Source organism: Eumetopias jubatus, unplaced genomic scaffold, assembly GCF_037043125.1.
Source record: "Eumetopias jubatus isolate StellerSeaLion01/CBP00866 unplaced genomic scaffold, mEumJub1_p1.0 scaffold_14, whole genome shotgun sequence".
Taxonomy (NCBI): Eukaryota; Metazoa; Chordata; class Mammalia; order Carnivora; family Otariidae; genus Eumetopias; species Eumetopias jubatus.
The window spans coordinates 30,624,095-30,647,894 of record NW_028274820.1 but is presented as its reverse complement, the minus strand read 5'-3'; the positions used below and the strand labels follow the sequence as shown (position 1 = coordinate 30,647,894).

General features: G+C 35.3%; 1 protein-coding gene across 1 annotated transcript in view; it reads left to right on the top strand.

Annotated features, from left to right (window-relative positions):
• The window catches only part of SEMA3D (semaphorin 3D), a 121,822-nt gene that overhangs the window by 76,296 nt on the left and 21,726 nt on the right, over positions 1–23,800 (top strand). Inside the window, exons 8-12 of the mRNA XM_028119411.1 lie at positions 3,125–3,239; positions 4,631–4,700; positions 7,835–7,979; positions 21,272–21,494; positions 23,637–23,725. Coding sequence (XP_027975212.1) covers positions 3,125–3,239; positions 4,631–4,700; positions 7,835–7,979; positions 21,272–21,494; positions 23,637–23,725 — 642 coding nt within the window. The remainder of the gene's footprint in view (positions 1–3,124; positions 3,240–4,630; positions 4,701–7,834; positions 7,980–21,271; positions 21,495–23,636; positions 23,726–23,800) is intronic.

The following is a 23,800-nucleotide window of genomic DNA, read 5'->3' as shown; positions in this document are numbered from 1 at the left end:
GATTGAAAGGTTTTAACTAGAGCTTGGCTTAGTACAAGTAGGCTCTGCTATCATAAAAATATAAAAGAACACATATGTGAATTTAAAAAGATATAAATCAGGGTTCATGAGAAAGATGAGAAGATATCTTAATTTTTATTTTTTTAATTTATTTAAAAATCTCTTTCTTTCTGAGTGATTCCAGATAACATATTTTCTCACTGGAATCCTACTAAACATTAGCACAGAATTCATCATTAATAGAAGGAAGTATCCGTGTTTTTGCCTATTCATATTAACATCTGGATTTATATTTATTGAATGGTCTGAGGATGTTAGTGGTAAAAATAAAGGTCATGTCTAGATAAATCTGTCTTCACAGCTGCAGCCATCATTAATCATCCAATAGCTAGCTGAAATATTATTTTTATTATTGAGCAATGATACTGCAACTATAGAAGCACCATATACAAAACATAAATTCTGTAGCAAGTATAAACACGTTTGTTTCTAGAGAGTTAGTATATGAAAGATATCATGTATTCATTTTCTTTCACGTTTTTGTAGTAATTCTTTGTACTAAATAACATATTACTAAATGACATATAAATGCTTTGGTCTGGTATTAAAGCCTTCCTGGATTGTACTCAAATTTATAACATTTTCCTCCACTATTTTCATTTATCTCAGTCTTCATCTAAACCAAATTTGTCCTGGTTCTCCATACATGTTCTGAAGTGTTCCACCTATTGCCCTTTCCCTCTAATTTCTAGCACCTAGGATATTTCCTGAGTATTCCAATCTCTGCATGTCTGAACTCACCTCTCATTTTAAGAACCGTATTGAATCTAACTCTACAGCAATGCCTGTCCTCATTTTTTCCACTACAAGGACATTTCAGAGGAGACTTAAATTCTTCGGCATTGAGGTATACTTTCAAAGAACATTTATCAATTTTATCTTGTATTTTTAGCTACTAATAATCAAACATTTACTTATTAAACACCTGATAAGCAGGGCATTAGTGACATACATACAGTAGGTGTTGGATGAAAGGAATAGGGAGTGCATTTTCTGGGAAGAATGAAAAATTATGAGAAAATCAACTAAATGTTTTTTTGCTTTGTATTATCACCATGTGTCAGCAATTCTAAACAGTATCAGTGTCAAAATACTATTGCCAGAAAGGTCTTCTGTTGGTCCAGTTTCCAAACAATTGCTGTACTTATCATGAAGTTTATATTCTGTATCTGCCAGCACACATGAACTCAGTTACACATGTGTTCCAAGACTAAGTGCACACTGATTCACTGATTTGGATCATTTAAAATTTAAAACAGCGAGACGTAGTGCAAACTGTGAGGTGCGATATTTTGTTCAAGTGAATCATATATGAAATATTTTATTGAATTTAAATGTCTTTAAATTTCAACATTTTTCTTTTTACATTGTTATAAACCTAAAGAACAAATCAAGAAAATAAAAATGATTACTTATATATACAGAGCTATTACTGAAAAGTATTCTGGTGTTTAGCAGAGGGGTATATAAAATGGGATTCACTGGCGCCTGCGTGGCTCAGTTGGTTAAGCGTCCGACTCTTGAATTTGACTCAGGTCATGATCTCAGTGTCGTGGCATCGAACCCTGCATCTGGGTCCGTGCTCAGTGGGGAGTCTGCTTGAGACTCTCTCTCTCCCTCTCCCTCTGTCCCTCCTCTCAATGCTCTCTCTCTGTCTCTCAAATAAATAAATAAATCTTTAAGCAAAGCAAAATAAAATGGGATTCATCACTCTGGGTGCCCTGGTGCTCCCCTGGTGCTAGGTGCTAAGGCTATAAGATGGCTCCAGTCCCTGGTCTCAGGGACCTCGTTGCCTTCTGAGCTCTCCTACAAATCTATAGCCTTCTGAGATTTTGCTCTGTTACTAAGATTATATCATCTGGAATTTGGGTTTCCATATCACCCAAGATAATACTCAAAGGGATCTCTGTCTTGCATCCCCTTCCCTTCCTTTCTCCCCCCTTTCTTGAAGAATAGCAGCTATTTCTCCGACTTTGAATTCTCCTCTTTGGAGGAGTCATTTAGATACTTTTCTCTAATTTCATTTAATTTTCAGAGATAAAAGAAGCACAGGGAATACAGTTCCTAAATATTCAGAGTTAGTATTTGATAGTGAACTCTTTATTAATTTTATAAAACATAGATTGCACGAAGGATAAGCATTTTCATATAATTTACATTTAGATGTAAGCACATTAATGGAAATAGTGACTCCAAAAGTAATTTTTGAAACTTTGGTTTAAGTACTTACAGTATTTATGCCATGAAACAATCTCATCTTACTTATTAAAACATAGCTGATCTAGTCCAGTCAGATAACAAATTGTATGAATTTAGTGTTCACAGGGACATATTAAATTAAAAATAAGAAACAGATCTTTTTATGGTGAGTTTTTGAATTTATTTTACTGAATTGATTTAAATGCCTGTGTTTGGTAAGTGTCTAAAGAACATTTTAGTAAAATATTTCAGAGTCAAATAAAGTATGGAAAAACATCAATTAGCATTTAAAACAAGATTGGTTTTATATCTATGTTTATGTTGCCTTATTGCCTAATTAGTAGGGCACTGATTTTGGAAAAAGACTGTTTTTTAAGTCTATAGCGTATTTCTAAAGGCTGTAAATCACGATCTTCATCATGTGTATAATATACAAGACAGTGCTAGTATTTATTGAACGTAAGTTGTCTGCCCCGTGCTAAGCACTGTACACAAATTTTTCCATTTAATTAGCAAAATAATCACTTTCAAGGCATTAATCATATTTTTTTCAACGAGGAAACAGGGACTTGGAGAGTTAAATAGCCTTTTATAGGCCATGGAGCAAAAAGTGGCAGAGGTGAGATTTGATTCCAGGCCTCACTCATTTACTGGATAGCGCTGCCTGCATCTACTCATTCAGTAGAGCCATGTTGTAGACATTGCATTCATTCAACCATTAGAAAAGCATGTAATCTTAAGGGACCAAACTGCCTTTTCCCTTATTTGAAAGTTCAAGGCCTTAAACATGTAGGTTTCCTGTCTTTGTAAACAATTACGTTAAATCTGTATCTTTGTTATTTTCCTTTTTTTTTTCTTTTTCCAGAATGATGTAGGAGGACAACGCAGCCTGATAAACAAATGGACGACTTTTCTTAAAGCCAGATTGATTTGCTCCATTCCCGGAAATGATGGGGCAGATACTCATTTTGATGAGCTTCGTAAGTCACATGCTCCTTTTTTTCTTAAAAATTACTTACTGCCTAATAAATTCAGCATTTGTTTTATTTTAGCCCCCAATATAACCAAGGACAGCTTGCAGTAGTATTATTACTAATTCACACACACAAAGAACATGGAGGTGCTCTAGGTTTCAGAGCATATTGTAACGAAGCAATTCCTCTCTTTGTAAGCATCCTCATAGTTATGAGGAAACAAAGCTGCAGCAAGAGACCAAAAGCTACTAGCAAGAACCCATCCACTCTCCATGTGGCCTTTTACTTTTTTTAAGTTTTACCATTGTTTTAATTATTGAAACAAAATTAACGTAAGCCAAATCATGTGCAACAATGTGTCTAACTGATGTAAAAAGTGAATATGAATTTTATATGACAGTGTCTTATCCATTATAATAAATTTCCAATAATTTGACAATTATCTTTCAAAAAATGTCTCCCAAATTCTAAACAAAGTATGCAAATTAGAAATTAACTCTAAACATGTGTTAACAGTCTAGAAGTAGCAAGTACTTGGGTTCTTTATTCTGAGACTGCCCTCTGCTGGAGAGCACGAGAGATTGGGTGAACTCGCTCCCTCCGACTTGTTAAGAAAAAGAATACTCAGAAAAGTGTTAGATGGATTATTCTCTTTCATTTCCCCTCTTTACCCCCTCAAAGCTAATTCTAGAAGGAATTTTTTCAGTTAAATATAAAGTTAGCATCATCAAATCTTATTTTTGAATTTTTTTTTGCCTTACAGTGTAAAAATGATTTTATCATTGAACGATTTTGCCATACAGTATTTAAAGTATATATTCAATATTCATGGGTGATTCCTCATGTTGTATATAAGCATGCTCACATCTTAAATAATCTTTTAATGAATATTATTTACACATACTTTGGTATCAATACTGCTCAAGTAGTTACAAAATACTGAGCAAGTTACACAAGTAATACTGCACAAGTAATTAATTGTGTAGCTATTTTTATATTGTTAGCAAATAGATAATTGAATTATTAGTAAGTTGACACAATTACAGGACAAGATTTTTTTACATTGGGAGGTAAAAACACCCTGTGTTTTTAATTTCTATTCTGTAAGGAATCACATACCTCTGACTGGGAATAGTCATGGAGATTATGAAGCGAATCATCCTATTTACAGATTGAAGTAGACACCTAAAAGGTTAGATATCCAGTTCAGTGTCACATGACTAGTGAGAAAACCAGTCTTTTACCCTTAATTTCTTATGTCATAATGTAATGACTTTCATTGTTAATTTTATATACTATTAGAGTCTCAGAAATACTGTGTTTCTTAAAGAAAAGGCAAGTAGGTAATACTGAAATATAAAAATATATTGAATTGTTATTTTTTTTCCCATTAATAGAGGATATTTACTTACTCCCCACAAGAGATGAAAGAAATCCTGTAGTCTATGGAGTCTTTACCACAACCAGGTAAGTTAAAAAACAAAACAAAACAAAACAAAAACAACGCTTGTAATTCTTCTATAGAAGAAATAAATGTTTTTGGTCCCTTCCTTTTGTGTGAAAAAAAAAAATACCCGTTTTTCATTTTATTTTTTCACATAGTGTTTCCTAGAACTCTTTTAATATCAAGACATAAAATGTCCTTTGTTCTTTTTATGCCAGCAGAGTACTCTTATATCAATTACCACAATTCATTTAGCCAGTTTCCTATACATAGACATCTCCATTGTTTCCAGGTCTTCCGTGGTACGCATAACGCTTCAGCGACTAACCTTGTACATATGGCTGTTTCTCTGTGTGAGCAAGTAAGCAAGTACTTCTGTGAGTTAAATTCCCAGACTAAAGTTACAGGATGCAAAGGTGTGTGCATATACTCACCATAATAAATAGGTTAAGCTGCATGACAAAGAAGTAGTATGAAAGAAATACATGCCTTAGTCATTGCTTAGGTTGCAGTCATAAGATGCGACACTCTTGACTTCTAAAGTGTCATCATGTACAATCTTAGATACCCTTCCGTTACCCTACAAAGATAGGAGTTGGGCTGTTACCAGCATGTCATTATTGCTCTGCTAACTTAGGCAAAGGAGGTTTGTATGACTTGCACCAAGAAGATGGGCCAAGTTGTAGTAAAAATGGGACTAGAATCAAAGGTGTTTTCTTAATTTTCCCCCCTGTGTTTTTGTCTTCATTCTGTGTAATACTGTCCTGTACTTGTCACCGAGACTCCGTGACTTCCTTAAAAGTTGTCCTATCATCTATGAAGCTTTCTCAAAGAATATATGGACCTTACATAATTTTATCTAATATTAATTTCATTTAATTCAGAGACTTACATTTGAACATGGGACAGCTTTATTCCTGTTACATATTACTCCCTGCAACACCTTCTTTGAACTACTTTTTTTACTTTTTCCACAGCTCTGCTATCACCGTTGTTTATATTGATATTAGTATTGGAAGAATTGGCAGTATTGGTATTAGAGAAATGATCTTACTGCCTCCTTTTGAATAAATTATTAAAGTAGTCTGTAGGCAAATTATAATTTGTTTTATGTGGAATTACCTTCATTCAGTTCACCTTACACCTTGTACCAATAGTGTGGTTCGGACGATATCAGAAAACAAAATGCTCCTTGGTTCATTGTAAGATAGAGAATGTGAATATTTACAGTGAAAATAAAGAAGATTCCCTAAGAATGCTGCTATTTGGACCCCATTTTTTTGGCTAATTTATATCTTAACTAAAAAGATGCAAGAAAAGCGAGTGCCTGTAGTTACTCAAGTTAAGTATCTCAGAGCTAGTTCTCTTGGCATCTTTCCATTCACAGAACTGTCTTTGAAGTCACTGTGTGTTCCAACACAAGGCATAGACATGTGCCAGGGAAATACAGCCCCAAAATAGTTATGTTTTTTTCTCCTACCAAGTACTCTGCCCACCCAGAGTGTGAAGTTACAAGTCAACTCTTTGTTCTTGGTGTACTTTATTATTCTATTTTTAATGCCACCCTGAGGACTGAGGTAATACTGGGAAGCAGTGTCACATCCGTTGTCCATTTAGAAGATGTAATTAATCTGCAGCAATAGAAACACCGTAAAGCGTGATGTATCATTCCTTTAAAATATCCTAGGCAGAGGATGTGATCTTTATGGGAGCATCACCTCCCTTCTTAGCAGAGTTTTCTTCCAGCTGCCTGTTTGTCATCAGCCTCCCATTAATGTCATTCCAAGATTATATTTTTTTAAGATTTTATTTATGTATTTGAGAAGGAGAGAAAGTGAGAGAGAGCAGGAGAGCAGGGTGAGAAGCAGATTCCCCGCTGAGCAGGGAGCTCAATGCGGGGCTGGATCCTGGGACTCTGGGACTCCGGGACCATGACTTGAGCCTAAGGCAGACCCAACTGACTGTGCCACCCAGGCTCCCCTCATTCCAAGAATATTAATGGTTCAGTTTCCCATACTAGAGAATCCTTGGCTCACTTGTGTAGTACTGAGATGATATGTCTCTTAGATCATAAAGGGTGATCTCGTTTTTATGAACAGAAATCACTGAAAATTTTAGATGCAGAGAAAATGTCTTTTATTTTCCAGAAATTAAAAAAAAATGAAACATCTGATGATAGTGTTAACAGTTTTCACCACTAATTTGCAAAAACTTGTGAAATTCCCATGGAGCTTTTCTGCTTCTTGATTATGTGTCCTCCAGTCCTGTGCAATTAAGATTAATTTTAAGTATCACATAGGTTACATACATAAATTCAAGAAGAAATTCGAAAATTTGGGGAGAAGCACAAAAGAATTTCAACATTTTTTTCGAGTTAATAAAAATTGAATGAGGAAATTATTAATAGTCAATGTTTATGGACATTCACTCACTTTAAGAAAACCTAAATGAGGGGTGCCTGGGTGGCTCAGTTGTTAGGCGTCTGCCTTCAGCTTAGGTCGTGATCCCGGGGTCCTGGGATGGAGCCCCGCATCGGGCTCCCTGCTCAGCGGGGAAGCCTGCTTCTCCCTCTCCCACTCCCCCTGCTTGTGTTCCTGCTCTTGCTGTCTCTCTCTGTCAAATAAATAAATAAAATCTTAAAAAAAAAAACTAAACGAGATATTTATTATTTATATACCTAAAGTGTTCCTCTATAAAAAAATAGGTAATGTAACTTTTTTATAAGTTCTTTAGAAGGCATTATGCTGTAAGAACTTCAAATAAAATTCAAAAGCATGTATATAAATTTGGTACTCTTTTCTGCATATTTCCTTCTGACCTTCAGTTTTTCTAGGTATTTCCCATGTATCCATCAGGTGTCAATGTAGACACCACCTACTCTCTGAAAACTTACCAGACAGCCCTGTACTGGGGACCCATTTGTGTGCTTGCTTCGCTTGTTACTGTAATTATCTGTAATGTAACTGTTGTCACACCTTTTTCAGGATTACTTGGTTATAAGCTCCTTAAGGACATCCACACATTTCATCTGCAGCACCTATCGGATGGAATGTGCTGCCCAAGTTTGTCCACACACCTGGTTATAATATGTGCTCAATAAATAAATGTACAGTGACTGCTGTATGGGGAATGATTGGATCATGTTGCTTTTTTACAGCTCCATCTTCAAAGGCTCAGCTGTTTGTGTATACAGCATGGCTGACATCAGAGCAGTTTTCAATGGTCCATATGCTCATAAGGAAAGTGCAGACCATCGCTGGGTGCAGTATGATGGAAGAATTCCTTATCCCCGACCTGGCACAGTATGTATCCAATTTCATAATCAAATTCTTTTCTGAAGCCCATATCCTCTTCCTAATTCAATTATAATAAACCATGCTGTTCACCACAGCAACATATACTGTGGTTTTTAAAATACCTATTATTTATTCACGGTGATGTATTAGCATTTTCATACTTTCCTGGAACTTGACATTTTTTTTTCTTTTGAGTAAGAGCTTTAAGTATTACAGGAAACAATGGATTATATAATAAGGAGCAGGCTATGCTGAAAATATCGTGCCAATCTTCAGTAAGTCTACAGAAACATCAAGATGATTTGATATCTAGAATGACAAATATTCCAAGTTAAATGAAAATGCCAAATAAATATTTATTTCCCACGTACAGCTCTGTATATAACTAGAGTCTTCAGGTCCTCATTTCTACTTTTCAATGACTACATCAGTTACAATGGTTCATTTATTTCTTTATTATATTGCAGCTGTTAAAAAAAAAACACTTTGCTGTGTAAAATCTGTATTTGCATTTTAAATAGAAAGTTTTTGTGTTTTGTTTTCGTTGATGTGATTAAAACAGTTTAAGTTATTTAAATATTTTAGGATGGGCTAATTGACCTAATAAAAAGGGATAAATGCCTTTTTTTTCACTTAAGTTTCAATATGAATATTTCTACCAGGAGGTCTAAAGTAATCATCCAAATGTCTGAGAAAAACTATTAACTTAATCCATCCAATTCTACTGAATTTTTTCTTTTCATATGTTTGTTCTTAAACAGGAAACAGTTGGTAGCCAGGCTTTCTGAATTCTCTTTTCATCTTCCTGTTACATAACCTAATTAAATTTGGGAGACACACTTTACAACAATGTCCATTTTCCCTTTCGTAACTCCTCAATAGAAATACGTTTCAGGTATGTTTTCTGGACTGACTATAAGGTGATCACACTTCCGTGGAAAAACAATTGCCAATAATATGACTTTCAGGATTCACTTTTTAAAGATTTTTTTTATTTAAATTCAATTTTATTAACATATTTTATTAACATATACTGTATTATTAGTTTCAGAGGTAGAATTTTGTGATTCATCAGTTGTATACAACAGCCTCTCCTCATTACCTTAAGTGCCCTTAATGCCCATCACCCAGTTACCCCACCCTCCCACCTGCCTCCCCTCCAGCAGCCCTCAGTTTGTTTCCTATAGTTAAGAGTCTCTTATGGCTTGCTTCCCTCTCTGTTTTCATCTTATTTTATTTTTCCTTCCCTTCCCCTTTGTTCATCCGTTTTGTTTCTTGAATTCCACATATGAGCGAAATCATATGGTATTTGTCTTTCTCTGACTGACCTATTTCGCTTAGCAAAATACCCTCCAGTTGTATCCATGTCCTTGTGAATGGCAAGATTTCATTCTTTTTGATGGCTGAGTAGTATTCCATTGTGTGTGTGTGTGTGTGTGTGTGTGTGTGTGTGTGTGTATGGCATCTTCTTTACAGGATTCACTTTTTCATTTTCTTTGAATAACAAAGTTGTACTTACTTGTCTTATTTATTTATTTAACAGTAACGTAAGGTGTAGGTTAGGGTGTGCAGGTAATCTTCTAAAGGTTTTACAAATCTTAGCTTCATAATGATTCTAAGAAGCAAGTGCTATTGTTATTAACGCCATTTTACAGGTGAGCAATCTCCGGCACAGAGAGGTGCAGTAAATTGCCCAAGGTCACAAAGCTAGTGAGTGGTGCACCTGCATTTTAAATCCAGATACTCTGGCAGCAGAGTCCAAGGAAATCCAAGCCTTTAGTCTTTGTACTATTATCTATGTTAAAATTATTTTATGTTAATTTATGTTTATTTTCCTCTTTGATAGAATACCTTTTACTGAATATATATTCTATATATGTGTATACTGAACTGTAGTGTACATATATATATATAATGAATATATGTAGAATTTCAACTTCCATTATATATATTTGGGGCTTTTTTGAGGAGGATAGTTAAAATTCAGAGGGAACTCTAGTTGGGGAAATTTCACCATACTAGGATTATGGGGTTAAGTATCATGGACTATCACATTTGGAGCTGCTTCTACATGAGTTTATTTTTAAAAATACTATGACCATTGAGGCCATTAAAATATTTTCCATCATCTAGATGTTACTGGAGAATTTGGGACTGAAACCATCTACATTTTAACGGCAGAAAAATTTTTTTTGAGGGGGGAGGGGCAGAAGGAGAGGGAGAGAATCATAAGCAGGCTCCATGCAGGGCTCGATCTCACGACCCTGAGATCATGATCTGAGCCAAAATCAAGAGTGGCTTGACCAACTGAGCCGCACAGGCGCCCCTACCGAAAACAATTTTCTTATACTAAAAAATTGAAATTAATCATGAAATGATCACATGCCAGTGCATCCAGATTACCTATTTTTTTCCAATTACAGTGTAGGTTAGAGGTGCCGCCGAGGGGGTTGTCACCACTTCCCTCCTCCTGCCTGAAGAGCTGTGAAATGCCGTAGGAGGCTTAAAGATTAATCACGTGTTGGGGCGCCTGGGTGTCGCAGTTGGTTAAGCATCTGACTCGGTTTTGGCTCAGGTCATGATCTCAGGGTCGTGAGATTGAGCGGTGCGTCGGGCTCTGCACTCAGTGTGGAGTCTGCTTGTCCCTTGTTCCTCCCTGCTGCCTCTCTCTCTCTTTCTCTCATAAATAAATAAAATCTTAAAAAAAAAAGACAAATCACATGTCACTGTACTCTCCTCATAAGAACACAGCCACTTCTCTGAAATGTGAATAGGTGACCTTTCCCCACCAAGAGCCATGCATAAGAGTCACTGAGGAGAGTTTTTCGTCAATGAGAAAAGAAGCGTCCCATCACAGTAAACACACCAGTTTTTGCTCCTTCGTACTCAAAATATACAGTGTCTACACTGTACATATTTTCTTAGAGTTTGAAATTATCCAGGGAATAGGCTGGATCCACACTATCACAGAGATACTTAGCCTTTTTTTTTTCTTTTTAAAAATTTAGTAAAGGAAAAATATCAGGCATAAGAAAGTGTCATTTAACAGTTATTCCTTTATCCTTTCTAAACATCAGTATTTCTCAAGAAATTCCCATGTTTTTTTACATGTGTAAGCACATTCAAATCTGTAGCTAAAGTTTGATAATTATGCCTTGTTACTAGAGATGGTCCCCAGTTGCTGAAGGTTTGACTTCTGATTTTTTGACTTTATGATGGTGAGAAAGCAATACATAGTCAGTAGGAACTTTACCTAGAATTTTGAATTTGATCTTTTCCTGGGCTAGTTATATGTAGTACGAGAATCTGGTGAAGCTGGGAAGGGTACCAAGCTGTAGCTCTTAGTCGGCCACACCATCACAAGGGTAAACAATCCATGCACTTAAAATCACTGTATTTTTCGCTTTAGTACAGTATTCAATACATTACATGAGATACTCAACAGTTTATTATAAAACAGGCTTTGTGTTACAGGAGTTTGCCCAACTATAGACTAATAATGTATGTGTTCCTAGCGTGGTTAAGTTTGGCTAGGCTAAGCTATCATGTTGACCAGGTTAGGTGTAGTGAATGCACCTTCGACCTATGATATTTTCAACTGTCTACTGGGACGTAACCCCATTGTAAGTCGAGAAAGATCTGTAAACTTTTATTCATAGCCCGAACTCGGGCCAGTATTGCTAATGGAGACAGAAAGAGACTCCAGAAAAACTCCAGCAGAACAGCACTCTCTTTGATCAGGAAGATTATGTCCTTTTTATAGAATTTAGAGACATAAAAATGACAATCCTAGTTACCGTCAGAAGTTGTTTATTTTTGCTTTACACTTTTGGTTAAAGGTAGGGTTCTTTCTTGTTCTGAAGTGGTAAAACGGGGATTAAATTTAACTCTACTTGACTCCAAATCAAATGCTCTTAACCTCCGCACCACTCTACCTTCAATGAGATCAAAGTGAATAACCAAACAGAACCCCACATTGTTTCCCCAGGGGTTGATCTGTTCTCTGCACAAATAATAACACAGTTTTGAAAACTTCTTGTGCTTGTCATTTCTTTTCTTGTAATTCTGGGGCACACGTCTTACTTTAATTTGCTTTCTACTAAATGTCCGAATCTCCACTGAAAGCCATTTTACACTGAACTTAAAATTTTTAAAATAGATTATTTTAAAAACCTCCTTTGCATTTACATTTCCCCACTCATGTTCTCATCAAGGTTGCTTCTTAAGTTGTGCTCCCACTGAGCCTTCTGCGGACATTATCACCGAGGGAAATAAACAGTACGACTCTCCACGTGCCACTTTTGTTTTCTAGTTTTGACAGAGTTCTGTACTTCCTGTGACAAAAAGTCTAACCTAAAGTCCTGGCCTTGCCATGACATCATTACAACGTCAACCAGCCTGGAAACTCACCCACGACAAGGATCCATTCCTTCACTTCCAGGGATTCTCCTGCCCTCTGGTGTCTAAACTGAATCCCTGAACAAAGTGTATTTTGTTCAGATGGACTTTTTCGATCATTATTGAATTTTAGGCCTTGACAGTAAGTTCCACGTGAAATAAAATATGGAAGAATCCACAATGAGCGGCACAGGTCAGAAATGGAAACCAAACTGAGGTCAGGCCAACAATAGCAGGCTGCTTGAAAACTCAGAATCAGGAAGATTTTTAAAGACAGAAAATTTCATTTTTGATATTTGATTTATTGTAGAAGATTTACTTGGTGGTTTTATTCTTTGTTGATGAGGAATTTTGTAATCTATGCTGGAGCGTAAAATGTTAACAAATGTTTGCTTGAGAGTGAGTTTCAGTTTGTAAACCATTCTCTTATCAAAAAGGTGAGAAGAGAGTACTTTAATTTTTTTTTTTTTATTGTGGTAAGAACACTTACTGTGAGATCTGTACTTTGAACAGATTTTTGAGTGCACAATACACAGTAGCCTGTAGATAATGTTGTGCAACAGATCTCTGGAACTTATTCATGTTGAGTAACTGAAATTGTATACCTATTCATGAATGACATCCCACTTTCCACTCCCTGCAGCCCCAGGCAACCAGTTTTATCCTTTGCTTTTATGCGTTTGACTATGTATGTAAGCGGAAGTATGCAGGGTTTTTTTTTTTTACCTTCTGGACTAACTTACTTCACTTATCAAAATGTGCTCTAAATTCATCCACACGGCACATATGGAAGGATCTCCTTTTTAAGATGGAGTAATATTCTTTTGTGTGTACATATTACATTTTTTTTACCCATTCATCAGTTGATGGACCTTTAGACTGTTTCCACCTACAGTCTGAAGGTTACTCAAAATGTGAAAAACAGAACTGGCGTATGATCCTGCAATCTCACTTCTGGAAATTTATCCACACAAATTGAAATCAGGGTCTTAAAAAGAGATTAGCATTCCCATGTTCACTGCAGCACTATTGACAGTAGCCAAAATGTGGAAAGGACTTGTTTTTGAAGTTCAAATATTTAAGAAATGTGTTTCACTATTCTCAAATCATTTTGCCACAGATTTTGACAATTTCTAAACCTCTAATTTTGTAAAACTAACTTCATTTTTAAATTCCATTTCCTCCTAAATACCTACTGCTTTTACTATGAAATGTTTTAGCTTTACTTTCAGAGATCGAAATTTACATATGATTTTCCCAACTGCTTAGGGAGCAAAAAGAGGTTGTTATAGGCACTCTTTTAATTCCATAATTTGATTATACTATGGATGCATGTAAGTCAAGTGAAATATCAAATCAACTAAGCCAACCTCCTTGTTCCTATTTATTGGCCCTCATAACCTGTAAAAACTTGACTAAGAATTGTTAAATCTCAAGTAATCCCTGAGTAAACATCCCCCCCTTCAATTCTATTTTAGGCATTTAGATCTTTAGAAAAATTTAACATCCTTTTTTCCTTGTATGCATGGATTAATCAACTAGCTATTTCATTTAACCAACCCACTACAAAATGCCAACATTAACGTTTTAATGTCAAGTAATGTTTCAACTACCACCACCAAATGTAAAATAATGAAACCTCTCCCTTTCTATAACATTTCAAATCTTTGTCTGAACAAGAAGCCCCAACGTGTACAACTCCTCATATGGGCTTTTCTCTAGAGTAAATCAAAGGTAAAGCCTAAACGTTTCCCACCCCAACGCCCCTTATTGGCTCTCTTCTCTGCTATCAGATAAAATCTCCTACACTCACCATTGAGTGTGGATATGTCTAACAGTCCTTATTTATTTCCACCAAATTATTAAACTTATAAAAGACATTGAAAAGTTACAAAGTTCTTTTGATTCCAGGTCCGCTGGAAACACTGTCTTATCAAATGTGCTTCCACGAACCAGCTGTGGGTCCTGGCATATCCACCTGGGCTAAGAAGGCCATTTTTACTTTAATGTGTCAAAGCATCACTGACTTGACTGAGATTGATTTGTGATTTTGCTTGAGAAAAGCAAATCCCTGAGAAATTGTCATAGAGTAATAACACATAATGTTAATAATGATCTATATTTAGTAACGTGATCTATATAGCGGACTGGGTATATGCAATGGCACTTCATCTAGAACTAGAGTGATTCCTTAGACATTCCAACTTTTACTTTGGCCCAAGTTCTCAACAGAAGAGGTCTGTGATAACCATGGAATCCACAAGTTTCAAAACTCTGTGGGCACCCTATCTTATCTTCCTGATCTACAAAAATTGTCCCTCATGAGCAATGACATACTCTTGTAATACATTCTTTTTCATACAGCTGATGATTGTTAGAATTGTATGTCTTCATTAATCTAAACTAGATCTGAGTTGTGATGTAAGCTGGCGCAAGTTAGTAAGGATTTTCTTCTTGTAGAAAAGAAATGTTTGAAGGCTGAATTCAAACATAGTGTGCAAAAAGAAAAATACATAATTCAAAAATAGTATCCTCTATCACCTCATACCTGTCAGAATGGCTAAAATCAATAACACAAGAAACAACAAAGGTTGGTGAGGATGTGGAGAAAAAGGAACCCTCATGCACTGTTGGTGGGATGCAACCTGGTGCAGTCACTCTGGAAAACAGTATGGAGGTTCCTCAAAAAATTAAAAATAGAACTACCCCTATGATCCAGGAATCTCACTACTGGGTATTTACCCTCCAAAATACAAAAATGTGAATTCAACTGGATACATGGACCCCTATGTTTATTGCAGCATTATTTTCAATAGCCAAACTATGGAAGCAGCCCAAGTGTCCATCAATAGATGAATGGAGAAGTTCTTTATCCATTCATCTATTGATGGACACTTGGGGTGCTTCCATTATATATATATTATATAATAATTGATATATATATATATATGTATATATATATAATATATATATATATATATAATATAATATATATATATATACACACAAACAATGGAATATTATTCAGCCATAATAAAGAATGAAATCTTTCCATTTACAACAACAAGGATGGAACTACAGAGTATAATGCTAAGCAGAATAAATCAGAGAAAGACATACCATATGATTTCACTCCTATGTGGAATTTAAGAAACAAAACAAACGAACAAAGGAAAAAAAGATAGGGACAAATAAAAAAAACAGACTCTTAACTGTAGAGAACAAACAGATGGTTACGAGGGTGGGTAGGGAATGGGTGAACTAGGTGATGGGAATTAAGAGCACACTTATCATGATGAACACTGAGTAAGTTATAGAATTGTTGAATCACTATATTGTACACCTGAAACTAATATAACACTGTATGTTAACTATACTAGAATTAAAATTACAAACTTAATTAAAAAATAGTATCCTAAACTTCCTTTTGGTTTGTACAGTGTTAGACTGTGATAGTCTTACCAAACAGGACTGAAAAATAGTGGAAGAATTCCCTCACAGCATCTCACACTAGCTTCCCATTTAGGTACCTGCACAATATGGCTAACATTTTGTTGTTGTTTGTTTTTGTTTTAAGTAAGACTTTCCTAGTTCATTAAAAATCTGTGGGAAACTTTGGGAAAATCTCATTTTATGCACCACTAGCTTGTAGAGGCCTCAATTATATTAAATTCACAGTTTTATTTTCTTCCCAACATCTGTTCACTGTGTAGCCTTCCTCTTATTGGATAACAAACTGTTACTATGTCCCCACCCCTAAATTACCAGGGATATCTTTAATTCTATCCCTTCAGCTTTTTGATTCCAAAAGAGAGCAGCAAAGACAGGTGTACAATCTGGGCCTCCTGATTCTAAGTTCCCAAATCTTGACTATACTTAACCAAGGGCGTATGACACTCATTTTCCATTAACTGTAAACAGGCTGTGTTTCTCTGAAACCCTGAGAGGCAACCGATTTCTAACATTTCTCAATTACTCTTTTTAGCCAGCGTTCAGCTTTTCCATGGGGCCAACATTCTCTTTTAAAATGAAGTTGTCCAAATCCCAAGCCACTTATTATGTTCAGTAGTGTTTTCCTTTTTCTTGTATAGAAATTCCTCTAAAAGAAACTTTAAAAAAGAGAGAGAGCTACCGCCATATTTTGTTAAATGTCTTGCAAGATTAAATTCAGCTTAAAACTATTTAACTTAGAAAGTAAATGGTCCAAAATTGTTGGCTTAATTGTTGTCTTTAAATTACCACCCAGTTAGGGTAGACAGAATCCAACCTTCGTACAAGCTGGGGAGCTTACTATTACATTTTTAGGTCCAGAGGTTAAAATTCATTTGCTAGTACTAAATAAAATTTTGAATGGATATTTGCAGCTAGGAAATTCATTTCTTCAAATGCTAGAAAACATAATTGCTTTATTAGATACTGAACAATAAAGAGGAAACTTGAGATTTTTTTTAACCTTTTAAACATAGCAGGATATTCAAGGTTCAAATATAACAACAATAAAGCTGGTTTTTAATGCAAAAAAAAATAGAGAAAGAGATGAATGTACCTGTATATTTGCACCCCTGGCCTTTCTGCCTCTGACATTAAATACAGGATCTTTCCCCATCCGTGTTATAAACTGACTTTTGGATGAATCAGCAAGGGGTTAGGATGGCACCTATGAAATCGCCTTTTTTTATATATATATAAATAAAAATCAGACTTCCTTTACATATGTAGCTTAGTTTTCTCAGCTTGCTAAAAATGAAAGCCGGGTTTAGTCTTCCCTTGTGCCACGCCTTTCTTCCCTCACGAGTCAATCCTCTGATCTGTTTAAAAGGAAAGTGCAACCTGTAGAGAACAGCCTGAAGCAGCAGGGGGAGAAAACTTTTAACAGCTGTCTGGTGCCTTGCCAAGGGACAAAGTTCTCTCATTGGATAAAACCTATTTTTCGCTTCTTATCCATCACTTCCCACTGCACTGCTAAAGGCCCTATACAAACAGGCAGATCTGCCAAGCATAACACAGTCACACCTCGCCAGCCGTGCGTGCAACCAGCCCTGGAAGATAGGTGCCGAACCAGGGCTCGCTGCTGGTGGGCTCCCCGCTTTCCTTTCATGGTGCGCCTGGGCAGGTCCCTTTTTTAGAACGCTCTTGTGCTGCTATTGTTTCCAGCAAGATACTCACATTTTCAAATTTTGGTATAGATTTTTTCTTTACTCCTCAAAATTTAAACTATCTTAAGAGTTTTTCAACACAGTAGGTGGAGACACAGGTAAGTTCCCTGATTTATTTCCTACAGGAACTGAAGTGGTAGAACTCAGGCAAATGTTAAGAAACCTGGCGCCGCAAATAAATGGTTCTCTATCATAGAGTCAGATGGACTGTGTTACTAGGTAGAAATTAAGAGGACATACACACAGACAAAAATTCACGAGATTTTTAATACCTGAGATGTAGAGCTTCAGTAGGAACATTTCCTAGGGTTTTTGGAGGAAACTAATAGGATCATTTACTTCAGATGTACATTTTCCCACACTTCTTTTTTTTAAAGATTTTATTTAGAGAGAGCACAAGTGGGGAGAGGTGCAAAGGGAGAAGGAGAGAGTGACCCTCAAGCAGACTCCTCACTGAGTACAGAGCACGACGCAGGCCTCGATCTCTCGACCCTGAGATGGTAACCTGAGCCGAAACCAAGAGTCGGATGCTCACATGACTGAGCCACCCAGGCACCCCTTGCCCACACTTTCTTTTTCCTTTATGGGATTTTTCTTTCCTTCTTTACTGTCTTACCTGCTTAGGTTGCTTGGCATCTCGTTATTTTTAGATCTGTGTGCTACACAGCTGTATGATATCAAAGGAAATATTCTACTGTTTTTAATGTGCTAAAATAACAATATTTAGTTCAAACTGTACTATCTTAAACCTCAGGGAGCAACTCTACCAAATCACTTTCGTTTGTGAAAGCAGAGTGGAGACGCGGACCTCAGAGATCATGCACAGCAACCTAAAGGATAAAGATCTTATCCAAACACTGGCAGCATGCCAGATGGAAAAGCTGCCATAGAAAAAAATACATTTCCAAAGATCATTTTATAATAGTCAATAGAAACCAGGTTTTCCTTCTCTTCTTTTTTTCTTAGATTTTATTACCCTTCAACCTTCTTGTCAGAGGTGAGCAAGGAGGAAAATGGTCATGTTTGCTTCTTTGCTAAATTGTTCATGTCTTCATTCCTCTATACTTTACTCATATTAAAATTCCTAATTATTTAAAACTTTGGTATCAAAAACTGTGGCTTGAATGTCATGATATTTCTTTTGGAAATTGGCTACTTGCATAACTAGAGCTGCAAGGTCAAAAGAAAAAAATTTTCTTAAGCTGGAGGGCTATTTGAAAAATGTAATGCAAGCAAAATCATGCTTTTGCTTTGATTTTAATGATAGACCAACCAGGTTGTACCTCAGGCAGTATAAGCCATAAGCCCACTCTGAGTCGCCTTTGACGGAGCCTCAAACGTGCAGCCTGTAATTGGGCAAGAGCTTTGTATCATTTAAGCTCCACATCCTTTTGAGTTGTAGCTTAATCTATTTAATATAGGGTTCCTTCCATTATCGAGTTGACAGATTCCACTTGGCTGGAGGCGAAGTGCTAGAAACAATGACTAAAGACACTTAGATCTTTAGACCAGCAGCCAGCTAAGAATATGCTAAGTAATTACCAAATGGCTAATATTCCATACCTCTTTGGTGCAGACCTGGGACAAATAAATAGATATCAGGAAAACCTTAGTTTTTTTTAAGACCAGACATGTGAGATTTCTGTAAAAGATAGAAATATTCTCAAATTACAAATGGAAAATCATTAACAGTTTTTAGTACAAATTCTTTGAGATTTCTTCTAATTTAGTGACCCATTATGATTTTATTCCTATAAAATTGGAGGTCAGGGTCATATATTACGACTAATTCCAGTATATTTAATTCCTTGAGAATGATCCTCTTGAGTTCAAGGATCTGAGAAGTATACTTTGAAGCCTTGACAAAATTCCAATTAGAGCCTGGTATAAATGGCTCAGTTCAGGGGAGATTATGTTTCTTGTCTAAATATGAAAACAGGGAGAAAGCAGAGCTTTCTTATAGACTTTCCTTGATGTCACTCATTTTCTTCTCTACACCTGCAACATAGAGCCAAAGTTTTCCATTCCACAAGAATGTATTAGTCCATTAAGAATTCAAATGTGATGACAGAATTGTTCTGAATTTAACGTTCTGAATTATAATATTTTGAAATAATAAAATAAATTTGGTATGTGGAAGGGTAAATATTTGGTAACAAAATCAAATTATGAAAGAATTCTCTTTGTATTCTTGTTCTTTGGATAAAGGCACATCAAATTCATTTAATTTGTACTAGTTTGAACTTTTGTGTTTTACCACCAGGGGGCAGGGTATGCTAACTATTGAATTAGTGAACACAAAAAGCACACAAGAGGCAATTTCAGACAGAAGTGAAAAATTCCCTGAATGGTTTCTGCACAGATCCTTTAGGGAAAGAGCTTTTGAATTGTTCACAGCATAATTTTCACACCAGCTATAAAAAAACTAATTACAGTGTAAAACTATTAAAGCTCTTTTAAAGTAATTTTTATGATGTGGTGATTTGTTCCATTTAATTTTTAATAATCATGGGTTAATTTAAAACTGCAGTCATAAATGAATGAAAAGAAATTGAAAATAATGGCTTCTCATATATTCCTATGTTTATAGATCACTTTCTTCATAATTATTTCAACTCAAATTTCATGTATCTTTTTAGGAAACAGTAATCTTCCTAACAAATTCACTGTGGGAACTTTAGAAAATACAGAAAAATATATATAACTTAGAAAGTTTTTGAGAAACTTGGGAAGCCTGAATAAGCAAGGATAATCTGTTTTACTAGGTTCTCTTTGATGACCATTAGCCATTTCACCTGCCAACAAACAGAGACAGCTGTCTTTTGGGATCCGAAGTTAATTCAAGAAAAGAACAGTTCAAAAGACAACAGAAACATGTAGCATGGGGTTTTATGGTCAGCTTTCTGAGGTCAGACTTTTTGGAAGGAAAGACAATTGCCTTGGGATTGAAATTATAAATTTTCACTTGTGCTAGTGTAACTGAAAAGAGTATTTCAAAAGCAAAATCCCAAATAGGCATAAAGGACTTAAAATATATACAATTTTGAATTGAGGTATAATTGACATACTAGTTTCAGATGTGCAAAGTGATGATTTGATATTTGTATATCTTGAAAAACATTCAGTAAGTTCAGTTAACATACATCACCATACATAGTTACAGAATTCTTTTTCATGTGATGAGGACTTTTAAGTATATTCTCTTAGCAACTTTCAAATATGCAATACAGTGTTATTAACTCTAGTCACCATTCTAGCAACTATATTCCCATCATGTGATTATTTTAAAACTGGAAATTTGTACCTTTTGACCCCCTTCACTCATTTTGTTGGTCCTCCCACTCCCTGCCTCTGGTAACCACCAATCTGTTTTTTGTATCTGAATTTGGTGTTTTTGTTTTTAAGATGCCACATGTAAGTGAGGTCATACAGTATTTGCCTTTCTCTGTCTGCCTCATCTCACATAGCATAATGCCCCCTGGGTCCATCCTTGTTGTCTCAAATGACGAAATTCTGCTCTTTTTTTTATGGCTGAATAATATTCCATTTTAAAAATTTAAGTATTTTTGAGAGAGGAAACTGGATTAAAATATATTCAAGGTAAACTGCTTTTATTTACAAGGACATGTGATTCCATATTGATCCTGTTGATCATTCCTTTAATATTATCAATGGTAAGTCTTAAAAACCTTATTCCTCAGGTACATGAACAATGTCTTTATTCCTCTCTACATTTCTTTTCAGTGTCCAAGCAAAACCTATGATCCACTGATTAAATCCACGCGAGATTTTCCAGATGATGTCATCAGTTTCATCAAGCGGCACCCTGTGATGTTTAAATCAGTATACCCAGTTGCGGGAGGACCAACATTCAAGAGGATCAATGTGGATTACAGACTGACGCAGATCGTGGTGGATCATGTTGTTGCAGAAGATGGTCAATACGATGTAATGTTCCTTGGAACAGGTATGCTAGAACCAGATTATGCTTTCTTCCAAAAGAATTTTTCACTATTAGACAAAGAAAACAAAACTTCAAAAAGATTATTGGTAAAAATCAAGTTGAGCAATTATTAGCTAATATCTAGTCAGTATATCTTACCATTACATAACACATGCTTTTAAGTGACAGTTACAAATATCTCCCCACCTCCTATGGTATTTTTTGAGATTTCAAAATATATTTGTATGTTATGACTACAAAATACCTGCTGAGATTAGGTGCTCAACACATATTTGTTGATTGACTATGGACTAAAATTAAACAAGTATGGCAAAGCAGTGTTTCTTTTCAAACTTCACATTTTCCTCTCTCTAGGGAGACTTTTTGATAAGCCCCCTCAAAGGATCCCTTCACCCAATTTTGAGAATCGCTGACTGAGTTAAGATGCTTTTCAAAAAATTAAGCAACAGTTTGTAAGTCTTTAAGTAGAAACTCGGAAATCATTTTTCCTGTCTTTGAATTTTGTGGATTAAGTATAACTTTCATTATTAGAGCCCATTTTACTTAATTTTTTTGTCTGTCAACTCAGTAATTATAAAATGATTAAAAAATATTTTTCCAGAAAAAGAAATTATAGCTTATTTAGTATGTCTCAAAAAAAAAAAAAGAAAAAGAAAAAAAGGTATCATTTAATAATACCATGTGAATTCAAATGTCAGTAAAGGTAACATGCATCATTTAGACAAAAGTACTTCATCATGGATGTTATATGATTTAGTGAATCAGGCCTTGCATAAAAAAATAGAAATTAATGGGTTTTCAAGAAATGGACATTTTTATTGAAATAGGTTTTCAGAACTACAGAACAGTTTTATTTATTTATTTTTTAAATATAGTGGTTTTACAAAAGTAGTGTTTGTCAGGGAGTGTGTGTGTCACACACTTAGAGGGCTTTCTGGAATACTATTTGTCAAGCCTGATTATGTTGCAGATGGCAATACCAAGACCCAGGAAAGGAAGTGATGCTTTCAAGACTGTAGAGATTACTACTGAAGTGACAAAATTTGAAATAATGAATCTCTCACGAATTCTAAGGAGTTTGCCCCTTAATTTGCAGAACCCACCCAAAGCATTCCTAGGTCAACATTTCCAGTGTTGTAAATGCCATTCAGCCACTAGGTGGTACTACCTAACTTTTGCTGAGAAAATTATAAGGTAAATAAAATGGGTAGATTTTCAATTATGACATTTGGAAAATGTATATTTAATATTTTTCAAAGATCCTAGAATCATTTAAAAACAGAGTTAAATAATTCAGACTATTTTGTGCAAATAGGATCATTACCATACATGTGAATGTTCTTCAACCACAGTGCCAGAATTTAAAAGCATCTATTTTGTATAAGTTAATTTCCAAATGAGGCTTTTATTGTTTTTTGTTTTATCTAAAACATTCTTTTGATTGTCTTTCTGCAATAGCATGCCACCTTGGAAACTGCAGTAGAAGATCCTGTGTTTAAGGCATCTTTACTAAATGTCAATTTTTGGTTTATAGTCTTTCAAATTTGGGTTACTCTTTTAAATTAAACTAAAATAATTTTAAACAAAACTTCAGTTTCTAGCCCATTAATAAGGTTTCTGTAAATAAAATATGTTTGATGAGTGCACTACAATTTTCCCCATGTAGATGGCTTCAGTGATTTCTCTATCATTTGTTAACATGCTTTAAAAATGTATATATCCTACTTTTCGTGGTAAGTTGGATATAAGTACTAACTAAATACTTCTTACACTGAGAGAGAAAAAAACTTATTTTAGTATATTTTCACCTTTCAAATTAAGTTACAACAAGGTCATTCCACTTTAGTTATAATTTCAACCAATATTTAAATGAGACATGTATATTCCTTTTGCTAGCAATGTACTTCAAGTACACGTCTTTTAATATTTTCTTTATAAATATGTTTTATGAGCTAAAAACTGTCATGTTTTGGAAGGAGAGAATCCAATCCACTAAGCTTCCCTTCTTGCATGCTTTATTTAATCTGACTTCTTGAGAGGCATTGAAAGAAAAATGAGGGAAACAATGTCAATGTTCCTAAGCATATACTTACAGCCAAACACTGAAGTAGAAAGAGCAGGATCATAGGTCATGTATTTTTTCAGACATTGGGACAGTCCTCAAAGTGGTCAGCATTTCAAAGGAGAAGTGGAATATGGAAGAAGTAGTATTGGAGGAGTTGCAGATATTCAAGGTAAGACAATCCATAGTTCCAGAAGAAATGGTGAAACTTAACAGCTCTTGGTATAGAACAGTATGTTGAAACACA